The 25,334-nt window shown below is 45.4% G+C and overlaps 1 protein-coding gene across 1 annotated transcript in view; it reads right to left on the bottom strand.

Moving 5' to 3' along the window:
• The window catches only part of LOC147899683 (UDP-Glycosyltransferase superfamily protein), a 92,449-nt gene that overhangs the window by 20,795 nt on the left and 46,320 nt on the right, over window positions 1-25,334 (bottom strand). Inside the window, exon 5 of the mRNA XM_087378188.1 lies at window positions 16,349-16,511. Within this exon, the coding sequence (XP_087234314.1) occupies window positions 16,349-16,511 (163 nt within the window). The remainder of the gene's footprint in view (window positions 1-16,348; window positions 16,512-25,334) is intronic.

Below are 25,334 nucleotides of genomic sequence, written 5' to 3' on the forward strand. Positions count from 1 at the left end.
CAGGTCTGAAAGGAAAGTTGATTCACACTACCGCTACTGCTCAAGGCATCAACTACCCTGTTGGTAGATCCTTTACAATAACGAATCTAAATTCAAACTCCAATCTCTTGCATCAACTCCAACCACCAGGCTTTCCTACCCCTTAGATCAGGGGAGTTACATAAATATTTCAAAGAAGAGTTCTAAAGATAGACCACAAAAGTAGAGCCATACAAACAATGTCGTACTTATATTCTCCTGAATAATAGCATACAGCTCCTTATCATATGTTGGCCATGTATATTCTCTGTTGTTATATCTCTTTCATATCTGCTTACTGTGCATTCATTTATAGCCATAAATGAATAGAGTCGAAACCCCTGTCCAATTCATTTGTAGGAAGATGCAAGGTGGTAGAGCTGAACAAGGTCATACAAATCTTTCAACATTAGACCAAAACTCTATTTCCTTTGACAAAATTGTAGATTTCTGTCAAAATTTGAAGCCGATTTTTCAAGTTAAAGAAAACAGCAAGGTGCCTTTTATTGATTTAGCTTCACTTCTTTTTTTTTGCAGGGCAACGCGGGCGGCATCCTAGCGGGAGGGAAAGGGACGTGGAAATGTACAAAGCACCACCTTTACCAAATGAAGCGGTGCAGTATAGGCATTGGACGATGCCTTGAAGAAATCAACTCCGTATGAGGCCCCAAATCCATTCAAAGATATCAAGAAAGAAATGTCTTATATTATGCATGAAGAAAGTGGACACTCAAGAGGCCCCAATTATAAGGCACTACAAGAAGATACTAATATACTAGAAAAAGAACCATATTGAGTCACAAGATGCCTTGAATCAGAAATGACGCCATGATGAAGACGCTGGATGGACAAGCCTTTAATATTTCTAAAGAAGCAAGGTGAAGACACAATCTTGACCAAGAGGGCCATCTTGAAAGGGACTTCCATCTATGTCAATGATGACCTCATGCATATGCAAGTGAAAAAATAGAGGAAAGGCCTCAAGAAAGTTGAGGCGAGCTTGAGCTACTCAGTGACAACACTGAAGTCGAGACGATATTGTACCTGTGTTGAATGCAATATAGAGTGTTGTATGTTACACATGAGGGGCTGGATAGGAGAATATGATAGGTGATGGAAGCAGTGGATGAAGCTCTAATTATATAGGATGGTATGTTGTATGCCAGGGGATGGATGGGAGAATATGTCGAGTGATGGAAGAGCACATATGCTCATATCCATCTCGTCTCGTTTTGTACTTGAAAGCTAGAACCTTGTGGGCTACAAGTTATGTTGTTGTGTTGTAATTATTGAGATTGTGGATGATTTGGTATACATAATAGCTAGAGCCAACCTTGTGACTTGCAAATACTTTCAAAGCAACATCGAAGGCAACATCGGAAAGTTGGAAAGAATAATCGAATATGCGCAGTCGAAGTTTATATTTTCAAGTTGCAAGGGTTGATCTAGCTATCATGTGCACTAATTCACGTCGATATATTTCAATATTTCTACATTAACTTTACAAGTCCACCTTATCCACTGAAACCACTTAAATCACTTAAACCATGTAGTCCACTTGAATCACTTAAAGCACCCTGTCCACCTAATCCGCTTATACTAGTTGCAGAGCTTCGGGGATTCAAAGCCATGGGACAGGCAAGCTTCTAGATAGATTATGGAATCATGGATCATATACTTATACTGAGGAGGCCAAGGCACGGTCTATTGTTTCTTTGTGGATTTCCACAAGAAAGCGTTTGACATAGTACTGAAGGACCAACTCATCAAACGTCCACAAGAGTTGAGACACGATCAGGGATCAATTGGGGAGTCGTGGCACTTTACGAGAGAGTCTCCGGTCAGGTTGGGATAGGTGTAGGGTCAACAGAGGCGATCGTGAGCACCATTGGGATCAAACAGTGTTACATGTTGATCTTCCCTAGGAGACCCTATTGCAGCATACTACTTTCGTTGAAAGACATGTGGTATGCCAAGACTTCCATAGGCAGCCGACGGATATCACATTTTCTAGCATTATATAAGGACATCAATGTTGGAGATATCATAGTCAAAGAGTGTGTTAGTGTGTAGTACTAGTTTATGTGTGAGTGCCACGTGTCATCATGGGACTTTTCCCATATGCACTAGGTGCTAGAGTGTGAGTAAGTAGCCTACATAAGGCTTCTACTTCACTTGTCTTGTCATACTTGATGGATGAATGAAAGCCTTCTTCATGTCTTCATTGGAGCATTATTTTCTCACACCCTAGCTCTCTCTCTCTCTCTCTCTCTCTCTCCTTCCACCATGTTGCTAACATGGTATCAGAGCCACCTTCCATAGCTGCCACATCTCCCTTGCCCTAACCCTAAAATCGTCATTTTAGCTCAAGCCCTTGCAGCCGCCTCAGTTTCGCCTCCTTCTCTTGCAGCCACCTCAGTTTCGCCTCCTTTGCACTTCTACCTGCCCACCTAGAACCTCCACAGCCAGCCGTACAGTCTGTACCTGCCCACCTAGAACCTCCACAGCCAGCCGTACAGTCCGTACAGGCTGTATGGACTGTTTCGTACTGTTTCTCCCTGCTCCTGCAAGCTGCACCGTACCAATCCGGCTCCTGCAAGCTGCGCCTATCCTACAAGCTGCACCTAGCTAGCTGGTCGGCACATTTTTCAAGGTTTCAGTGCATGTGTGGAGCTCTCCATCACCGAACTCCAGGTTTCGGTGCTGCTGCTGCATATCCGCCTTCAACAGCGTCATTTTTTAGGTGTTTCCAGCCTTCCAGCTCATACAAATCAGCTGATTCTTTCCTTGAAGACCTGCTGCAGCATTTTGGTGTACTTTGGACAGCCGGTTTTGCATTTCAAAGCTGTCCTACTTCATTTCGAGGCTGCTGCCGGCCTTCACGCAATTCTCTTCAGTCATGACTTCTTTGTCTTCAAGTTCTATCCTTGTTGAGAAGTTTAAGGGGAAAGGTTTTCCCACATGGCAAACCAAAATGCAATTGCTGCTTATGCGTGAAGGAGTTTGGGATGTCGTTGAGGATGACCAGGTTCAGCTACTTGATCAACAATACCAAAAGATTTGGAAGCAGCAGAATTCTAAGGCCATTGCCCTCATTGGTCTTCGCTTAGCTAACTCTCTCATCCATCATGCGGATTTCAAGTCAACAGCTAAGCAAATTTGGAGTCGCCTCGAGACCTTCTTTGGTTTTGCAAGAGGAAAGGACATATTGAAGCCCATTGCTTCAAGAACAAAGCACAAGGACAAGAGACGCATCATGCCAATCTTTTGGCTGAAGACGAAGCTGAACCTAAAGCACCCCCGGAGGAGATACATGCAAGTACAGCACAGGTTCATGGCCTCTCTCTTGACGACGAGGATCCATTTGACCAAGATTGGGCTTTCTAGGCCCATATGCTATGTGTGTTTGTGTTGAGTCACATAAAGGTTCTCAGCCTTGAGTTGTCCCTCTAAATTGAATGTATTTGGAGTCAATAAGAGATTCTCTGCCTTGGGTTGTCCCCCAAAAATGATTGTATTGCGTTTTACTTTGGTTGATGGCATTGACCACCCAGTTTACAGTAAGGGGGGATGACGAGTGATGGTTTGCCCTTGCCAGTCGCAAGCTGACTGAGAAGTCACTATCACACGGGAGGTGTTGGATAGTTGGACTTGCTCTTTGCAGTATTGCGGTGGAGGGGGGATCGGTCTACTCTTGCGTGCTGGGTCTCACACCTCTTGGGGGGTGTTGGAGATATCATAGTCAAAGAGTGTGTTAGTGTGTAGTACTAGGTGATCTAGTACTAGTTTATGTGTGAGTCTTGTGTGAGTGCCACGTGTCATCATGGGACTTATCCCATATGCACTAGGTGCTAGAGTGTGAGTTAGTAGCCTACATAAGGCTTGTACTTCACTTGTCTTGTCATACTTGATGGATGAATGAAAGCCTTCTTCATGTCTTCATTGGAGCATTATTTTCTCATACCCTAACTCTCTCTCTCTCTCTCTCTCTCTCTCTCTCTCTCTCCTTCCACCATGTTGCTAACAATCAAGCGATATGCATGATAAGGAAAGCTCCTGCTGTTCAAAGACTGCAATGCCACAAGGAGGAACATGTAGGCGAAAAGCTAGAGATGCTCTCATGTTTCCATAGGCAACCAACATAGCAAGGTTGTTAAGATGTACATCCCAAGGCATAGATGACAAGGCTACAATCATGCAATATGGGATATACTTGCTCCAACCCATCAAAATTTCTCCCATGGATACCACCTCCACATGTTACCACTACGACTTTGACCAGCCACTAAAAATAAGCTATGATAGCTATTTGCCAATACTCCTAGAATGAAAGAATGATTTATTAATGTCTGCGAAAGGCCAAAAACACCTAAGAGACCAAATAAACTGAGGTCAACATGAGAGTACATCCCCCATGGGCGGGACTAGGGGTGTCTATGTCCTAAAAACATTTGAATGAAATGAAACTAGGAACAACATGAGAAAAAAGAAACTCCAAGTGTCGAAAAGTAGCTCCTATCATGTCATCTCATATCCTATGTCGATCATGAATAGCCTAAGCTCCACATGGACAAGATTGGGGTCCCATCGGGAAGCCTGGTGACTCTAGAACTTATCCAAGATCTCCCAGTGGCGACCTCAACACCCCTCTTTAAGGTGTGCCCATGGGGTACATGAAGTAACTTGGTGTCGAGATGCCACAATGATGGTAGCTCGGATGGGGTGGGTGCTTGTGGGCCTTGTGTCTAGCCTCCTGTTAACTTGGCATGCTTAAAAGTTGGGGTCTAGTGTCTTCAAGTCACGTCTTCTCTTGTGATGAAGAACTTTGTATTCTCCTACTGTCTCGAGCTTGATGTAGTCGATCTTAGATAGAGTAGACGCCTACAGATAGATCTGACATCTTTGTAGGCATTTTGTAAGAGTCAAGACATTAAGGTCAACGTGGAGAAACCAAGGTTATGAGCTTCAACAATAATGAAGCTCAGATTCAGCAAGAGGCTTCCATACTTAACAAGGGAACTAGTTGAGAGAGTCAAATCTTATGTATAGTTAGGGTGCCCATAACTTGCTTGTGAATTTCGAATCAAAAGAATGGTCATTAGACAAGATCTGCTTGCCCCTTTGTATAACATGGCATTTTCTTCAACTTGTAATGTCTCTTCCTCATGACTGATAAGGAGATCCTACTCAACTGGTTCATCCTCATGTGAAGGAGGATCAAAGTAGTTGGTTATCATGTATTGCACTATACCATCTCATTGAGTGCACCTCTTCCTCATTGCATTCATTTGCATGCTCTTGTTTAGATGCTTCCTTGTTCCTCTTCTCTTCTTTTAGTGGTACATGCTTCCCTTATAATATTTATACAATTCACACTCAATATTGATTCATGAGGGTGATAATGTAATGCATGAACTCACATAACTTCCTAGAAATAGTTCCTCTCCTCATATCAAAAAATAAATGAATCAAGAAACAAATTGCCAAATGACAAAATATTGCTATCATGATCACAACCGCCCCCAATAGTTATTTCATCATTCAACTCAGCTGCAAGTAAAGGTTGGAAATTGCCATTACCATAACTATGAATATGTGTCATTGTTATATTGCATTGCCTAATTATCGCACCTTTGCACTAATAGTTGAGGGAGACGACCAATGCTAGTACACATGATTGTCGTGGCAAATCTGATCACAAGGCAAGGATCATTTACCACCGCACTAGTATTCACGAGACGTCCCTCTCTTGTGTTTGACTTAGAAACAAATTCGTTAGATTATACATGATAATCTATGGTACGTATAGATCCATCAGACAGATGTATCCCCCCCCACAGCCTCATGCAACCAAGAGGCCTTCTAGAGAAGCAAGAACGGCTTCATCCAAGCACCAAGATACCTACAAATCCATCCTCTCTCATGCATTCGGGCCAGCACAAAACCTCGTCCAACCAATTCTAAATCGAGGCAGGGGGGATATGAGGAATCCTCCTCTCCTCCATCAGGCACTGGGGTACCTGCAAATCCACTTTCCCATGCAGTACGGATCACCATAGGCCAGCTTAGAACCTCATCCCAAAAATTCCAGATTGAGGCAGGATGTGAGATGGCAGCCATTGAAACTAGCCTTCATTAAATGAAAGGGCAGTACAACGAACAAATAACCAGCCAACAGTGTTATATCTACAATTCAGCAAACATACAACTGGCAGATTGGGAGCTAGAGTGCCCCTACACCAAAATAAAGACATAGATTGGCCCCAAACCTTGGCGCCCCTTTTGGTATTTCTTTACTAAATGGAGAGACCTACAAATAGATACACAGTGAGTCCAAACTCATTTGCATTCAGTGCATTTCCCACTCTCAGTAGGCATCAGAGTCCCAAGCATTAACCTTGTTGGGCCCTGCTCTCACACCCCAATGGCAATAGGCATCCATCTCAGTAGGAGTTGTTGCTAGCAGCCCAAACGGGATCACACAACTCACCAGACTACCACAGGTGTCAACTGATTCACTGAAATACCCAAGCAATGGGTCAGAGCATAGCTAGTCTGCCTGCAACCTCAGGAACCTGAACTTGAACTGCAAGCATCCACTATGGACCACTCTGCCAACTGGGCTTCCCCAACCACAGCTCACAACAAGGCACAAACTCTGAGTGAGCAACCAACCACTATTTGGTATCAAGGGCATTACACAACCCGCTAGGTATCCATAACCAATGCATGTTCTCTGTTGAGAATGGCTTCCACCAAACATGGCAAACAGGCATCCATTTCTATTCCATATGGATTGTTCTCAACCTAGGATTGTTCCTAGCAACCAATGCTTGGCCACACAATCCACTACAACTGCCTCAAGTGCCCTCTCACCACCTACCCCTTCTGAGTAAGATAAACATCCAGTTAGCATCCATGGAAGCTTGAACTAGAAGAAGGACTTCACACTGAGAGTTCCCCTGCTCAGTAAATGCATTAAAATGTCCCGCCAGCTCTACCAAAATCAGCTCACCAATAGGTTGAGATTCCCTGTGTGCCCATTTGATTTTTCAAAGTAGCTTACAGTTAGCTCTTTGTAACAAGGCAAGCTCCCAGAGCTATTTCACACAAGTGAGCTGATCTATGTGACCAGCCTCTCCTTCAAATCTCAACTGAGACATTAAAACAACCACTGTTGACTAGCCATTCCAAACACATCTCACAAGCTGAGAAAGATCAAGAGGAGACAACCAGCTTACCCTGGTCAATCAAGGAGCATCCAAACGAGCTCATACACAAGCTTGAGCAATCCAGCCCCAATTATGCATTGTCTTGTCTGTAAGTCAGCTTAGCCTGCTCATACAACAGAAATGACTGAGGAGAAGAAAGAGAAAGAGACAAAAGAACAAGACCAGCCCCTTCCGGAGCAATTCGTGGCCTGTGTGCCAGGCCCTCAGGCAATGAAGCAATCAGCCCTCAAGCCTTTCTTGTAAGAAATCCTAAATTTACTATATTTAGAAATGTGCTAAGGAACAGAAAGGAGACTGAGATAGCAGAGAACAAAGAATAATTGTATTGCTTGAATGTCTGTAGGGTGGATGTAGTGTTGTCATCCATACAATTGGGCCTCTCTTATATAGAGAGTGAAGAGTCACACATGAAAAGGTGTGTACTCCAAAGGGTATGTGCATGAAGAGGTGTGTACCCCTTGTGAAGGGTGTGACCCTTGATGAGAGGGTACATTACAATAGAAATGTCTCTTCAATAGGATGTCTCTTGTGAAGGGTTGTGCCTCATTAGGAAGTGTCCCGTCGAAAAGGCAAGGGTTGTGCCTCTTAGGAAGTGTCCCATCGAAAGGGCAAGTGTCCCGTCGAAAGGGCATACCCTTCCACAGGTGTCCATTCATCAAACCATCCATAAGTCTAGAAATAGAGAAAGGAATACGTCACAGATCGTGACATCCCCTCCCACTCAAAAGAAGACCCTGGTGGAGATAATGAACTGATGTAGAAAATCTCACTGTAAATGCTGAAAATACTGCTGTAAAATGTCACGGTACTGCTGTAAGTCTTCATCAGACTGCCAAGTAGCGTCGGAGTCGTCCAGATCTCGCCAAAGAACAAGGAATTCCGTGATAAGTCGATGTCGAGTCTCTCGCTGTCGATGGTCCAGAATACGCTCAGGAATAAGGAGAACATAATCGTCTTCGATTTCTGGGACATAATCACCTGCAGGAGGAACTGCTTCATCGCCTGGAATGTACGTCTTTAGCCAAGAAATATGAAATGTTGGATGGATTTTACCCCATGATGGTGGTAATTCCAATTTATAACTTAAAGGTGAATTTTCTTGACGATCTGGAAAGGTCCATAGTATCTTGGTCGCAACTTAGGAAACACAGACTTAACCGTCTTATAGCGATGTGGGGCTACAAATAATAGCACCATGTCACCAGTGTTAAATTCCACGTGACGTCTATGTTTGTTGGCAGACCGTTGATACCGCTCTTGCGCTTTTCGCATATGATCCCTGACTTGCAGTAGAATGTCTTGCATTTCTTGAACCAGTTGATCAGCTACGGCCACCCGATGTTGAAGTACAAAATTCGTTGGTACAATCGGAGTGTGTTCATAAGCTGCTTGGAATGGAGTCATGCTGATGGCACTATGGAAAGAGTTATTATAAGCAAACTCAAGGAGTGGTAGATACTCTTCCCAAGCTGCTAGGCGTGACTGAATATAATGTCGAAGCATTTCTTCCAGAACTTGGTTGACTCTTTCAGTCTGGCCATCTGATTCTGGGTGGTAGGCTGAACTGAACAGTAGAGTTGTACCCAAAGATTCGAACAGTGAAATCCAAAAGTGACTGGTAAACTTAGGATCTCTGTCGGATATGATATTCTTGGGCAATCCATGGTGTCGGAAGATGTGTTGTATAAAGAGTTTAGCTATGTCCGGAGCCTGTGCACTGCTTTTGCAAGCAACAAAGTGTGCCATTTTGGACAATCGATCAAAAATTACCATAATCTGAGTGTTACCTCTGGAGGATCATGGTAGTATTGTAATGAAATCCATGGAAATACTTTCCCACCTTTCAGTTGGAACTGGAAGAGGCTGAAGAAGTCCTGTTGGAAGTCGTCGGCTTGCTTTCATTTGTTGACAACATAAGCAAGATGTAACCATTTTGATGACATCGCTTTTCATCTGAGGCCAGTAGTATGTTGCACTGAGTAACCGATAAGTCTTGTTGATGCCTGGATGGGCAACATAAGGAACTACATGATGCTCTTTTAACAAAAGACGTCGAACATCCTTGTCATGTGGTACACAGACGCGATCTTGATAGTACAGAAGGTCGTCCGTATAAGAATAGGAAGAGAAAATCTTTTGTTCGGAAGTCGAAGGTTGATCTTTTGAAAGAACTTGTACTGCGGTGCCGAAGTCTTTATCATTGAAATACTTTCCTTTGAATGAATTCAGAACATCCACAGATAATGTAGAGATTACCATAGCTGATGCTAGAGTTAACCTGCTGAGAGCATCTGCAACTACATTGCGTAGTCCTGATATGTACTCAATGGTCATGTGAAAGTTGGCCAGAAACTCAACCCAACATGCTTGTCTAGCATTCATGACTGGCTAAGTAAAGATATACTTTAAAGAGTGATGGTCTGTTTTGACCACAGAGTCGGCTCCCATGAGATAATGTTTCCAAGAGCGATAAGCATGTACAACAGCAAGAAACTCCTTATCATAAACCGGGTATCGGGTTTGGATATCAGAATGTTTATGGCTGTCAAAAGCAATAACTCTGCCTTCTTGCATCAAGACTGCTCCCGTAGCGATGTCGGAAGCGTCGGTCATGACCTCAAATGGAAGGTTTGGGTCAGCAATAGCCATAACTGGTGTGGTAGTGAGTGCTTGCTTGAGTTGTTGGAAACTATACTCTGTTTCGGGAAGCCACTGAAAAATTGCTGTGCTTTTCAATAACTCGAACATAGGAGCTGCGATTTCGGAAAACTGATAGACCTTTGTATGATAGAAGTTTGCCAATCCGAGAAAAGAGCGGACATCATGAAAATTCTTAGGAGTAGGCCAGTTTCGGATTACCTCGACCTTCTTGGGATCCACAGAGACGCCTTGAGCGGAAATAACATGTCCCCAATATTCAAGTTGGGTCTTGAAGAACTCACTCTTCTCAATGTTGATGTAGAGAGAATTTGCGCGGAGAACTTCAAAAACTTGGTGAAGATGTTGTTTGTGCTCATGTAGGGATCTGCTGAAAACGCGGATGTCATCGAGGTAAACGATGACGAACTTATCGAGGAAAGGCCTGAAGATGTCGTTCATTAATGTCACGAATGTGACCGGGGCATTGTTTAACCCAAAAGGCATGACCAAACATTCATAGTGTCCATACTTTGTTGAAAAGCAGTCTTGTACTCATCGCCTTCTCATATGCGAATTTGATGATAACCTGAACGAAGATCAATCTTTGAGAATTGTGTTGCGTGTAGAAGTTGATCGAAGAGGTCATCGATGCGAGGCAATGGATACTTGTTTTTTATAGTGAGCTTGTTGAGGGCTGGGTAGTCGATGCAGAGGCGCATTGAGTTATTCTTTTTTTCCACAAGTAGTACAGGAAATCCGAAAGGGCTGCGACTGGGCCGAATGTGACCTTTGTCGAGTAGTTCGGTCACCTGTCTTTGGATTTCTTCATTTTAAGTGTAAGAAACCCGATAAGGAGGTTTCGACAGTGAATACTGCCTGGAATAAGTTTGATTGGGTGATCCACTGGTCGTCGAGGTGGTAACTGCTTTGGCAATTCCTGTGGAAAAATATCCAGGTAAGGCTGGAAAAAAGGTTGGTTGAGGTATTCAGGAGGATCCTTTGTTGGTGTCTCCTCGACTGCCGTAACCAACAGAAGTGAAGTCTTTACTTGGCGTTTATGAACCCACTTCTTTACTTGTAGGGCAGAGGCAACTGGGGTTGAAGGAGAGTCCCTAGAACCAGTTAGCTCAATAAGTTTTCCCTGGTGGACAAACTGGATAGTATGGCTGCGAAAACTGATTGATGGATCATAATCGTATAGCCACTGTTGTCCGAGTATGACATCGTACCAAGAAAGAGGCATGATGTCGAAGTTCAACTTGTCTATATAATGTTGGATGCGAAAAGACAAGTTTTTGATCCTGGTGTTGCACAAGAAAGTAGTTCCATTTGCGAGTTCAATCTGATAGTCCATGAGACTAGGATTAGTGACCGTTGTTCCACGAATCGATCCTTGAACACAAAGCACTTGAGTGGCCAGGGAAGGTTCGGGGTTGCTGGCAAGGCTCAGGTGGATGGTATTCGCCATTCGAATAGCTTTGCCTTTCTTGTCTTGTGCTGGGGTAGCATCTTCTCTTTGAGAAGTACTAGGTTCCATATTGGAATTTTGCTTTGGTCGCTTGGGACAATCGAACCATCTATGGTCGCCTGTACAGATGGTATAAAGTCCTTTTGTGCTGGAGTTGTTCTTCTTGTCAGTGGCCGCACCTTTATGTTGGGGATGTCGGTAATTACTTTGTGAAGAAGAAGAAGCGCGATCCTTGGAGGAGTGCTTCTGTTGGAATCCAGCAAATGATTTCTGAGGCTTCTGGGGATCTTGAGACTGTCGCTGACCTTGATTACCGAAGTTTTTTCGAAACCTGGTGTTATCTTGAGGGCGAGCACCTTTGGCCGGAGGAGAGTTCTGTGTGCGATTAGCACTCTGCTTCCCTGTGTTTTGGAAATCTGTAACGCGCTCTGCGTAAGCAATAGCGCCATCTGTGGTGGTGATGTTTGCTTTAAGGACATCAATGCGTAACGAGGGATTTAGGCCTGAGATGAAAGCATGAAGGCGATCATCCTCAGTTAAACCATCAATCTCCAGTACCAATGTGGTGAACTGAGAGATGTAGGAAGACAGGGAACCCGTTTGCTCCAACTGTCGGAGTTTTGAACGTGCTTGAAAGTCCGCATTGGCAGGTATAAACTGCTTACGGAGCACGTGTTCAAAACGTTCCCATGTTAACACACTTTTACCGTCCTTTAAGCGTCTTTGCCACCATAGAAAAGCTGTATCCTTGAGGAGGCAAGCTGCCAAGGCGATCTTTTTGCCTTCAGTGAGGTCAACAGTATCAAAATACATGCGCATTTTTGCGAGCCATTGGTCAACTGTTCGGCGATTGCGTTGACCAGTGTAGGCTTCCTGAAGTTTGATGTCAAGTCTTTTAGTTTTGGAAGCTTGAAGTAAACGGTAGAGGGCACATAGTTCAGTGTTTTCTACCTCTGGTGGAAATGAATCCGCATAGTCGTCTGGTTGCGTCACGTCATCCTCTGTATGTGTAGTACTTCGAGAATCTTGAAGTTGTTGAACTTTCTGGACCAAGTCGGAAATGATGTCCTGAAGCTGGGATATTTGCAGTTGCAATAGTGATTCGCCTTGTACGTTGACTTCAGGGGTCTTTTTTGGACTTGATTCTTTGATCTCTGGAGAGGCTTCACGCGAGCGTTGCGACATATCGGAGGTCCCTGTGAGAAAAACGCGAACTTGCGCTCTAGTTTGTACCATTCCTGGAAGAGGATTCGGGCTGCTCCCTGAGGTTGCTCATGTTGGAGGGGGCAGGCGAGGCAGGATGGAACCACCCGTGGAAGTTTGGTAAAGGAGGTCCTGTCTGAGGTAACACTGGTGATGCCGAAAGTGGTGTTACTACTCGTGAGAGGACAGGAGTAGGTTGCAGAGTCCACGGATCGGAGAAGGGATAAGGAGCTGCTGTCGGAAGTGGAGGATATCCAGGAGAAGGAGTGCCTTCAGAGTGTAAATACTGACTTGGAGAAGGTACAACCTGTAGAGGAGGATATCTGGGAGCTGAAGGAGGTGGAGAGTACCCTGGAGATGCTGAAGGTGAGGGGTAAATTTCTCTCCAAAGATGGACAGCAAACTCTTGAGGAATATCGGGTTCAGGATATCTTCGTGTCTCGTGGAACACAACCTGTACTGTGCTGAGGAAGTAATGTAACTGAGGTGCCTCATGCAGAAGGTAGAGGATGTGGTCCAGGTCACTAGGAGGGCACGTGACACAGAAGACCCAAGATGCAAAGGCTCCGAAATGGGCTGGTTGTGCAATTTGAACACGATATTGTGTGGTAGCTGATGCCTGAGGTGTCCTTGAAATGCCGGGTGAATTACCAGGGGTTTCCATGCTTTAAGGTAGATTCCTTCATTTGCTGTAATTTGTTAATGGGAAGAGAATCCTTAAAAACAGATTGGAAAGACTCCACCTGGCAATAATTTAATCTGCCAAATTGTTGCGTAGAAGAAGGCTGCAAATCGTTGTCCGGAGATCCATGTTGCAGTGTTTTGCGAGGAGAGATCGAGGCTTGTCCGGTCCGGGCTGTTAACAGGCAGTCTTCATTGCGCAAGGAGCTGCAACTGGTGCTGATTTGGCAGGACAAGGATGGCGAAACAAGGGGGGGCTGCAGGCTGTCGATGGCGAAGCACAAGGCAGTTCCCAGGGCTGTTCTGCACAGGAAAAGGCAGGAGCGAAGGCTTGGCTGGCAAGGACCGCGCAGGAGGGGGGGCTGCGTGCTGGAGAGGCCAAAGGATATCGCAGGGGGGGGGGGGGCTGGCGAGGCCAATGAAATGCGCAGGGGCTGGTCGTGCAGTACGGTGCAGGGCTGCGGGCAGTACGGTGCAGGCCTGCGCAAGCTGTACAGTACAGGGCTGCGGGTGGTACGGCGCAGGGCTGGTGCAGGGCTGCGCAGGCTGTATGGTGCAGGCTGGCGGACCGTACGGCGCAGGGCTGCGCAGGGCGATGGCTGGCACAGGCTGCAGGTAAGTCCGTACGGTGCAGGGCTGGTGCTGCGCAGGGCTGCCAGGAATTCCGTACGGTGCAGGCCGTACGGGATAGAAAAGGAAGGGCTGGCGACTTTTCGTTGAGGCTGCCTAGGTGGTTAGTTGCCCCAAAAATTAAATTGGGGGTTTAGTTAACCCTAGGTAGCTAGGGTAAACCTAAGGGTAGGGGATGGGTTTATTTTTTTCCCTTTTTACCCCTCTAGGTACCCTTTTGTAGGTACTTGGGGCCTAAAAGGTGTGCCTATTCGAAGGGGTGTGACCCTTGGAATAGGTGCACCTTTTCATGAAGGGGTGTGTCCCTGTTTTTAAAAGGCGTGTCCCTACATAAATAGGTATGTCCTTTTGTCCACGATGGGGTGTGTCCCTTGAGTGAGGAGTCGAGACTCTTCATCAAAAGGTGTGTCCCATGGTGGAAAAGGTGCGTCCCTTGGTTTTGGGACAGCCCAAGCACCTGAAAAGACACGATTTTTGCCGTGTCCATTCACATCAACTTGTGATGTGTGGGAGATGGAGAGGCCATAGATGACTTTAGGCAAGATTGGCGCTAAAAATTTTTACGCTCATCCTCTCCATCTCTTCCATGCACAATGTGCACGGAATATCCTTCTAGCGGAAGAGATGTATCAGATCGGCGCTAGAAGGTGGGGGGCATTTCCTACAGGCAGGAGCGAAATTTGCTCTGATACCACTGTAAGAAATCCTAGATTTACTATATTTAGAAATGTGCTAAGGAACAGAAAGGAGACTGAGATAGCAGAGAACAAGGAATAATTGTATTGCTTGAATGTCTGTAGGGTGGATGTAGTGTTGTCATCCATACAATTGGGCCTCTCTTATATAGAGAGTGAAGAGTCACGCATGAAAAGGTGTGTACTCCAAAGGGTATGTGCATGAAGAGGTGTGTACCCCTTGTGAAGGGTGTGACCCTTGATGAGAGGGTACATTATAATAGAAATGTCTCTTCAATAGGATGTCTCTTGTGAAGGGTTGTGCCTCATTAGGAAGTGTCCCGTCGAAAGGGCAAGTGTCCCGTCGAAAGGGCATACCCTTCCACAAGTGTCCATTCATCAAACCATCTATAAGTCTAGAAATAGAGAAAGGAATACGTCACAGATCGTGACATTTCTAGCGCTAGCTGTCCGTACCAGCAGCCCACGGAGCTGCAAATGGACACAAAGCCTCCCATACCGACTCCCAAGCTGCCATACAAGGTCCAAAACAGCTGTGCACAGTACCCAAGGCAGATCCGTATGTCAAAACCATCAAACTCTACCCGTCCATGCATCCAAAAATCCTATGTCAGCTCCCGTACGGCACTCGCGACTTTTCCAGCCTTTTCCTCCACCATGAACCTTGCCAAATGCATTCGGGGATGGGAAAATGCCACTTGGCATTCCCCCCTTCATTTGCCCCCAATGCCCCCTCTGATGGGACCTTTTTAAGACCCAACCAATGATTTTCCCCTCGCCCCCTCTAGTAGGGCATTTTTAAAGCCAAACCAATAAATTCGCCCCTTGCCCCTTCTAGTGGGACCAAACCAATGGCCAACTTGGGTCCTAAGGGTATTTTTCCCCCTCTTTGGATTTATTCACCAATTCACCCCCAAGTCATTAATCCCTAGGGGGAAATCTTGCTCACCCACATCCTGGCCCTGCCCCCTAGGTTTCCAGGGTCCTGCCCACATGTAAGTACAAAACTCACGCCCTGGTGACAGCCATACAACACCATAGAAATCTGAGGCATCGTACTCTGTGGCACACATGCACACATCAGATGGAACCGAGGAGCATGTCCTGATGCAACAACAAAATAACTATGAAATTCTAGGGAGGCATCACCACCTTTTCACCCATGGATACGCCAATTTGAATAAAGTCATTGACTACCCAAACCAAAGATGAACTGCACTCTTCGTACCTAGGTCACCAACTCAAGTCTAGACTTATGAGACCCACCATGGACATGGACCTAGAAAGCAAGAGATCACAAACTTCTTCACAAAAGAAGAGATGGTTGGGAGACCCTACAAGGATTTTTTTCTCAGATTAAAGTTCATGCATGCACATGACAAAGGTCCCTATAGTACAAGTGAACCCCCAGGGTTCCAATTCTTACAAGGGAGGGATAATATTAGTGACTCAAGGATTCATAATGGAGATTGAGCTGGTTTTGTAACCAGTGCTTATACATGAGCTACCATCAAAGACCCCATAGTTCCATAAGGGGACACACACACAAAGTGAGAAATCATACACCAAACACTAAAACGCTACAAAAATTCACATCCACCCACAACAAGACACGCTAGCTACCCAAGGGTTTATTCAAATTACTAGATTCCATTATTATGACTTCCTTATACAGCTCATTGAGTAGATCCCATAAACCTCTCTCTCTCTCTCTCTCTCTCTCTCTACCTGCCATAAAAGGTTTGTAAAATTGTATATTTGTTTCAGGTGTGGGTGATTACTCCTGAGATGGGGAGGTCACGAGTGCACTGACAGGAAATTCTTCAATGTTTACTGTCGGATAGAGCACTGCAGGCCTGATTCCTTCTGAACATAGAGTCCGAAAAGTTACAGCAAACATCGATGCAGTAAACTTGCTGTTCACCAACACACAATCTGCCATTCCTGCATACAAATGCCATAGGTCAACATGCAACTGCTGCAAAACCAGGGGGAAAGGAGGCCAAGCAAATACAAAGGAATGAAACTGGCAAAGTACTCTAATAATCATCGTACAATTTTTTGAAGTTTTCAATTAATAAAGTGCAAACGCTTGCAAACGCTTTTAATGCAAGGTTGAAGCTATCAGCCTCCCACCATTAAAAGAGATACTACTGGTGTTCTTCAATACAAATGATGAAGACAACAGTTAATAGAAGTCTTTTTTCTGAAGATGATGAAGACAAGAAAAAGAGACCAACAACGACTTCCATAGCCTCCTTCAAAGAAGACTTGTCCAAAGAGAAGCAATTTCACACTACCTTTTGCATCTTCATGCTCCCTTTGCATGCTTCAGACCTTGAAGTTGAATCCCCTTAGAAATTGAGGTCATCATACAGTTATAAATGTATGAATGCAATCACTTAGGAGACTTCTTTAAGAGACTTCTCCCAAAGAAATGAAGAAAGTGTAAGTCACAGACCAATAATACCAGATCTATTATTGCAAAGTTCACAGACATGTTGAAACCAAAGAATATATCTAGTCTTGGATGTTCATCGTGTCCTTTTCATAAAGCTCTGGATTATCAATTATAGCATTCCTAATCGAGTCAGAAGTTTTCGATGATACATCGATTGACACCTTTCTTATGCAACGATCATCATACATTGGACAATGGCACTTTCTTATTTGCGCCTGCAACATAATTTGTCTATGAACATGCCATTAATGCTCTATGTGAATTGGTTAGTCGGATGTGTATTTCATGTATATACCTAGATGAATCCAGGAACATTCCCAAACTCATCCTCTACTAAAAACACAACATAGTGCAATTTCAATCTCACGATAGTCACTCATAAGACTAAAAACCATAAACTCCATCATGCATAGCAGGGACTAGCTACTATGACATCCCCACTAACGTCATCAGCGCCCAACAGTGGGTGTAGACCATAGTATAAAAATATGCTCTCACACATACAAATTCACACACCCACACATACTTGAGCATCCATTTATACAAAGTCTTCGTACTGAGTTTCTATCGGCACTCCGGAGGTGAAGGGAAGACTCAGCCATGACGAAGGCTAGCACTAAGGAGAAGGCCAATCAAAAAGTAGTCCAAAATCTCTTCATTCAAGCTACAACTGCTTGTGAAGTCTAAACGATTTCATTTTAGTCTCTCCCAAACGAGCATCTAAATCTAGCTGATAGGGCAACGCACCATATAAAATAGAAAGAATTATCGCAATACCAGTGTATTTCATGTATGTTTATTGTTTTGATGTCGCATAATTATGCTATCATTGTATAACGTTGTTCAGTCTCATCTGCCATGATTTGAGTGGACTTGATATGAAGCTTAGAAAATCAGGAAGAAAATAGGACACCACATAGGAGTCAAGAGGCCTCTGCATAACAAAAAAAAAGGTTATATATGTCGCAGGCGTATCACAACCCTTTGATACACATATCGTTAAAAAGTCCACTGACCTACCCGTGAGCCCTCATATGAGGAGGACTTGGGGTCCAATAGAAGACCTGGGTACAATCTGCAAAGGCTGTAGAGGCTGGTGCAGGCCACTGTTAACCTGCACCAGGTTGGGAAGGAGCTGCAGGAGGCAGCGAATCTCAGCCTGCTACAGGGTCGTTTCAGATTCTGGTTGTCAATTTCAGTCGGCCATGTCAGGGGGATATTCAGGCCCTCCACCTCTATAAATAGGGGGCATTGGCACACTCCATCCTATCCCACTGAAGCTTGATTCTCGGAAATGCAGGAGGAGTGAGAGCACCTTGGATCCCTACAGATCTCAGCATACTAATCCTTTCTGACTGTTATTTTACCAAGCACCTTGCTGGATGTTTGTGGCTCTTCCTTGAGCAGTTTCCCATTTGCCCATGGATGAATATAGTATGAGTTCTTCTTCACTATCTTCTGCTTCAGTTTTCTGAGTGTGGGTTCGGTGTGTGTGCACCAATAGTGTGAGACATCAGAGAGATTGTTTGTATTCCGTTGCATAGGTTTACTTATCCAGTAGACCCTCAACTCTAACATGATACCAGAGCAAAAGATGGTACTCATAAGTTGCTCCAACGAATTGGAGAAAGGCATCCTTCTAGGAAGGAGACTCTGATTCAGCAAAGGTGCAGTTTTGCAGTTTACCGTTTGTGTGCTGTACTCACTTCAAAGTTTGTCAGGTCATTTTCAGCACTTGCAATGGCTTCTCACATGTCTATTCCTAGATTGGAGCAAGTGGAAAATTGGATGTGACTAACTATCCTATCTACAAGGTGAAGCTACGTAGTCATTTGGTTGCAAGACTTATATGGGACATCACTGAAGGAACCCAAGGAAGAATCAAAATCAAGTCCTACAAACATTGCAAAAAAGCTCTTTCTAGTCATAGACCACTGCTCAGCTCATGCAGTGAGTAAAAACGGTGATGGCTGGTATGCTGATAGGAGTGCCTCAAGACACATCTCCAATAACAAGAGCTGGTTCAAGGCGTTGCAGCCTGCCCATCCAGAACGTTGGAGATAATATCATTCACCATGGACTCAAGAGAGGAAAAGATTATTTCAAAAGCTCTTTATGCACCTGATCTATGCAAAGGGGGAGACTTCAGAGGCCTTCGACAGCTCCTCTAGGAAAGGGGATCAGCACCTAACCACTTCACACAGACCCCACAAAACAGGATGGCAGATTACAGAGAAAGGGTTAAGTCTGCTGAGGGGAAAGGATCCTTTTGGGTTGTGGCACTGCACATCCTCAATAGGGCAAAGATGAAATAGACAAAAAAGGATCTCTGTAATGTTGCCATGAAAGTAAAAGAGGAAATCAACAAGGATAGTACAAAGATTTTTTTAGTATCTGAACATGGTATCTCCAAAGAGACAACAAATAGAAGACCCACCATGAAGGTAAGTGCAAGATTTAGATAATATTTGTTAACCTAAAACAATGCTCCAAATCAATGAATCAAATTTAATGGATTAAGAATCAAAGTGAAAAATAAGTTTTCGCTCTCATGATAAATCTATGGCAATCAATAAACCAAATAGCAAATAGAAGAAAAAGAAGAATTAAGTTAAGAAGAATTTTTAGCCACTGTTCAAACCACAGCAGGCTGCCATGGAAGCAAAAATGGAGGCCATCCTAAAGAACCACACGTGGGACCTAGTTGACAGACCTCGAAAAAGGAGGATCTTTGGGACCACGTGGGTTTATCGCCCCAACTTTAAATCCGATGGGATCTTGGATAAGTACAAAGGAAGACTTGTCATCAAAGGCTATGCACAGGCTGAGGAAGTTGATTATGGGGAGACATTTGCTCCTACAGACAAGATGACTACTACACGCATGGTCATAGCTTTGCTTGCACACCATCAGTGGAAATTTTATCAAATGGACGTGAAGTCCACCTTTCTAGATGGAGGACTACAAGAGGAAGTCTATGTCGAGCACCCAGAGGGCTTCTGGTATCTAGGAGAAGGAAAGAAGGTATGCAGGCTTTGCAGGGCACTTTATGGGATGAAACATGCCCCAAGAGCACAATACTAGAGGATCAATGAGTGCTTCTATGAGGTGGGATTATCTCATAGTTCATCTAATGCAAACCTCTATCTCTTCACAAAGGGAGGTAAGACCATAATAATAATCCTGTATGTTAACAACTTGATTATCACAGGTGATCACAGGAGAAAGATCCGGGAAGCCAAGGGGCTCTTGATGAAGGAGTTCAAGATTACAGATTTAGGACTTCTCTATTACTTTCTTGGAATAGAAGCCTGGCAGAGGAGCAATAATATATTCATTTGTCAAGAGAAGTATTGTCAGGAGGTGCTAAGGAGGTTCAAGATGGAGAAATGTAAGGAAACACCAACCAGGTCAAGACAAAGCTGAGCAAGGAGGACACGTCTCATTTGATTGATGCAACAATGTATTTGACTAATACTAGACTAGATATAACTTTTGCAGTGGGGTTATTCTGCTAGTTCTCAGTGAAGCCAAGGGAGAATCGCTTCAAGGTGGGATTCAGGCTTTTGAGATATCTAAAGGGTACACACAATTATAGGATCATGTACTGTACTATGAGTGAGCTGGATGGGTTCTGCAATTCGGATCGGGCTGGAGACTGGGATACACCGTGCTCAGCATTAGGCTATCGCTTCATGCTTGCATCAGGTGCCATATCATGGCTCAGCAAGAAGGTAGGATTCAGAGTTTTGAGTTATCTGAAGGGTACACACAATTATGGGATCGTGTACCGTACTGCGAGTGAGCTGGATGGGTTCTATGATTTGGATTGGGCTGGAGACTGGAATACATCGTGCTCAGCGTTAGGCTATTGCTTCATGCTTGCATCAGGTGCCATATCATGACTCAGCAAGAAGCAACCAACATATGCACTCTCTTCCACAGAGGCAGAATACAGAGCAACATGTTTGGCACCCTACGAGTCCATATACCTCGGATGGACACTGGATTACATTGGAGTCCTTCAAGAGGAAGTTACAGTGATCATGTGTGACAACAAGAGTTGCATAGGTAGTTCATGCTCGAACAAAACATATTGAGATTCAGTACCATTCATTAAGATCTGATTATGGTCAAGATCGTGGAGCTGCTTTATTACCTGACAGAGGATAACATCTCCGACATCTTCACAAAGGCTCTTCCCAGAGAGCAGTTAGAGCATCTCATTTGACGCATGGGCATTGGCAAATAGTTGAGTCATTTAAAGGGGGTATTAGAAAAGGTCTCTAACCCACATGTGAGCCCCCATATGAGGAGGACTTTGGGTTCAGTAGACCCGGGTAGGATCTGGGCTGTAAACGCTTGTGCAGGCCCACTGTTAGGGCTGCAACAGGCTGGGAAGGAGTGGCAAGAGGCAGCAAATCTGTGGTAGCTGGCAGGAGCTAGATGCAGATCGGCACTTCAACAGACCAGTCAGGTCTGCTGCAGGTCTGGTCAGTCTGCTACAGGGTCAGTTCAGAGCCTTTTTGGCCCATTTTCAATTGGCCCAGTCAGGGGGGTATTTCAGCCCCTCCCCCTATAAATAGGGGGCATTGGCACACTCCATCCTATCCCACTGAAGCTTGATTCCAGGCAATGCAGGAGGAGTGAGAGGATCTTGGCTCCTACAGACCTCAGGATACCAGTCGTTTCTGACTGTTGCTTTACCCAGCACCTTGTTGGATGTTTGTGACTCTACTCGGAGCAGTTTTCCCCACACCTATGGATGAATATATTCTGAGTTCTTGTTCACTATCTTCTGCTTTAGTTTTTTGAGTGTGGGTTCAGTGTGCGCTGAATCTCCTAGTTCTTGTTCCGTACTGTCCTGGGCCTCCAAAAGGACCCCGCCTTGCCAAGTAAGACCTGAGGTGTGCTGCCCACATGGCAGCCTATGAGCTGCCCATGTGGCAGCCCCCTCTTCTTGGTTTTACCTCTGAGTTTGCTACCCACATGGCAGCCAATATGCTGCCCGTTTGGCAACCCTAACCCAAAGTACACCTCCCCCATGCTCTCCTCATAGGGGGGCTTACAGATGGGTGGATGACTTTTCCAACAAACAATACCCAGCACCAAGCAAAGAAAACCAGCCCAAAATCCCCACCAATATAGTTATGGCAACCTCAGCTAAACACAGATTCAAATACCTGGAGAAAATCCAATAGCCTGCAAAAGAAAAAAGAAAAACTAGAGCTGCTTCAAACCGTCATGACCATGGAGGGTACGAATCAAATCAGCCAATGTCATTGCTGATTACTTTGCTGTAAATTTGACCTTGCCCCTTAGCCTGAAAGTGGTGTGTATTGCAAATGTGCTGCAATGCCAGGCTGCCGATCATTTGCCATACAGTTGCTAGAGCCTCTAGTTATGAGAATCATATGAGACAAAATGGGACCCTCTAAACTTTTGGATCATGACCATCAAATTGCCAATTCTAATAAGGGCAAATCCCTCCTGAATCTGCCATGGAACCACTCCTACACAGGCAGAAAATCCAACACCTTTTTGCATCCCTAGTGCCTACATATCGAGCCAATCTTGCTGTACCAAAGGTCAAGAACATAGACAGTACTTTTGGTCCTTCTTTCAAGAACATTATGCTTGCAAATTCATACAAAGATCAGCTATTCACAAGGGTGCCAAAAATAGGGACAGACTGGGTTGTAGCCTGTTTTCCAGGATTTTGTCGCAGTCGCCTAAGGTAACCCTGTACGGGTGAAAGGAGACTTTCTCCTAGGGTTAACTTTGAAACAGGGTAAAAGAGAAGGACCCTCAATTTGTTTCTTTGTTGTGAACAAAATCGTGTCGATCAAAGAGGGTGCGAAAATGAGCAAAGTTAATAGTCAACAAAGTAGCAACCATAAAGCATATATACGAACGGCCCAAATTAGAGCATATATCTCTAATGAAGATCTGATAGCAACGTCTGTAGAATTGAGTAAGAACACTAAATGCAACAGTGTGCAAGCAATCGAGATCAGAAAGGCTCCCAACAAAACTAGCCGCATACTTCAAAGTGCAGCAAACACTAGCAAGATTCATAGAGTTGAGCAGGAAAGATCAAGCAGTGAGGTTGAAGAGCAAGTTGCTCAAATAGCTGTGTAGGCAGCAACACATAGTCGAACCCAAGCTTGCAAAGCAAGAGAAATGTCAGCGCATGTGACGATAACACAACAATCATCAAAGAGCAGCAACAGTAGCAAGGCTCAGCAAAGCCGGAGAGCATTTTTATCGCAGAGCGCTAACAAAAGCCAACAAGACGTGAATACTACTATCCTACAAGGAGCCACCAAATGCTTTGAAATGAAAGAGCTCTTTATCTACTCCCCAACGTACGCCATCTTCATTGACACAGTGGCCAAGATCTCATCTATGTTGGGGAGGACATCCATTGGGAGCTATGTAATATCAAACTGTCACGGGGGCGTGAAATTCTAAGTACTTTAATGTACTACAAGACCGTGACAACTTTGGTTTTAAAAGTCCAAGCATGGGCTTAATAATGTGTAATTAAACGCGGCATGGTGCCTAGCACATAAGCGTAATTAATCCCTAGGCCCAAAGGCATTCCAAGGAATTAAAAGAGTGGTTGTTGGGAAATGATGATGTGGCATTTTTTATGGGCCCCCCTAGAGGGCCATGTACCTTCAGTGGCCCCCCTAGAGTTCCAGGTGGCTCTAGTGCCTTCTACATGCTCCTTTGCCATTCCTGGACCTTCCTGGGCCTTCTTTTTTTGGCCGAAAAAACAGTGCTGATTATATTACTTCGAAAAAACAAGATACATGGGGTCAGTTTTGCAGCTGACGGGGCTGCGTTCACAAATCGGACGCAGCCCTAAGTGGAAACAAAAAGCTCTCTCTCACGGAGGGATCAGGCGGGTGTGAATAAACAGCCAGAGAGGCGGTGAATAGCGCCACTGAAGGCCCTGAGAAGTATGCTCGAAGAAGAGGCCCTGCGTATCCCAATCTCGGAGGAAACATCTCCGCTTCTCCCGGCCAGCCCGGGAATCTCCCTGTATCTGGTCCCACTGGCCTCTGAGTGTGTGAATAATCTCGCTCCAGATGTCGGCCATGACTTGGGCAGTCGAAAGAGAGGTACCACCAAGGATCTGCGCGCAGCACGAGGTCCGAATGTGCCATCCAACGATGCTGCTAATAATCTCCCACACTGGCTGCCTCTCCTGAGATCCTATGTCCGCCTCTGCCAAGTGCGGCGGGATGCCCTCAAGCGACCCCCAAGTCCCCTGTGTGATAAGGAACATGGGGTTCTACGGGCCTGCCTCGAACAACTGATGATAGCCAGGTGTGGTGCTGCACCAGCAGACGCGCCCCAGGTGATCAAACCTAACTCCGGTGCTGCACGAGTAAGGATCCCGAAGGTCCACCTCCACACTTCCTAGGCGCGAGTGTAGCTCGACAGGCAGTGTTTTGGTGACTCCTCGTCCTCATGACAAATCTGACAAAGTCCATCCTGACCAATCTGCCGCAACTAGCTCCCCACTGGAAGACCCTTATGGGCGAGTAGCCAAAGGAAGTAGGAAATCTTCCGCGGCCGCCAACTCTCCCACAAGGCCTTCAGAAGGCCTGCAAAAATAGCCTGGAGATACCCTGAGCATACCAACTGGGCCGCTGGGTGGGCGGGCGGCTCTGCATCCTCCCGAGAACTCTCCTGCCCAATGTCGTGCTGTAAGCGAAGAAAGGGGTCGGCCCCTGGTCTACCACAACCTCTGGCCATCTCCACTCACCTGGGTCCGAATCAAGCTCTGACAGGGCCCGCCCCTCCCAAAGCCAGAGTCGCCATAACTGCAGCTAATCCTGCTCTATACTAGGATCGATCCGCCAAACCTTCCCCACGAGGCCTACGACCCGAACCCTCTGCCACGAGAGAAGGGGGTCGATGAGCACACCCTCTCTCCTGAGTCGGCCGTCTCCCAAAACCGCGAAGAAGGATACAGAGGTGTTGTCCATCCGGCCTGCAACCACCAGTGGGATGCCACGGGGGGTAAACTGTCCAAGCCAACGGTCATCACCAGGCATGAGGATCTGAATCTCGGGTGGAACCAACCAACCGGCAGGAATCGCTCCGTCTATCTCTGTGCGTCTTGCCTGAGCTCCACGGACACCTCCGGCTGCGGCTGCTAGAGCAACGGTCTCCAAGTGTCTGTAAGTGTCCCTCCAAACTCGAAGGGACCGGGCTAGCCCCCGCATCCCGCCGTCCCACAGGATATGTGACCTCTCCCCTAGCTGAAGGCCCAAGGTATCTCTGACCTG

The sequence above is a fragment of the Dipteris shenzhenensis genome, chromosome 8 (assembly GCF_047967505.1).
Source record: "Dipteris shenzhenensis isolate YYH24624 ecotype China chromosome 8, Dip_SZ_1.0, whole genome shotgun sequence".
Taxonomy (NCBI): Eukaryota; Viridiplantae; Streptophyta; class Polypodiopsida; order Gleicheniales; family Dipteridaceae; genus Dipteris; species Dipteris shenzhenensis.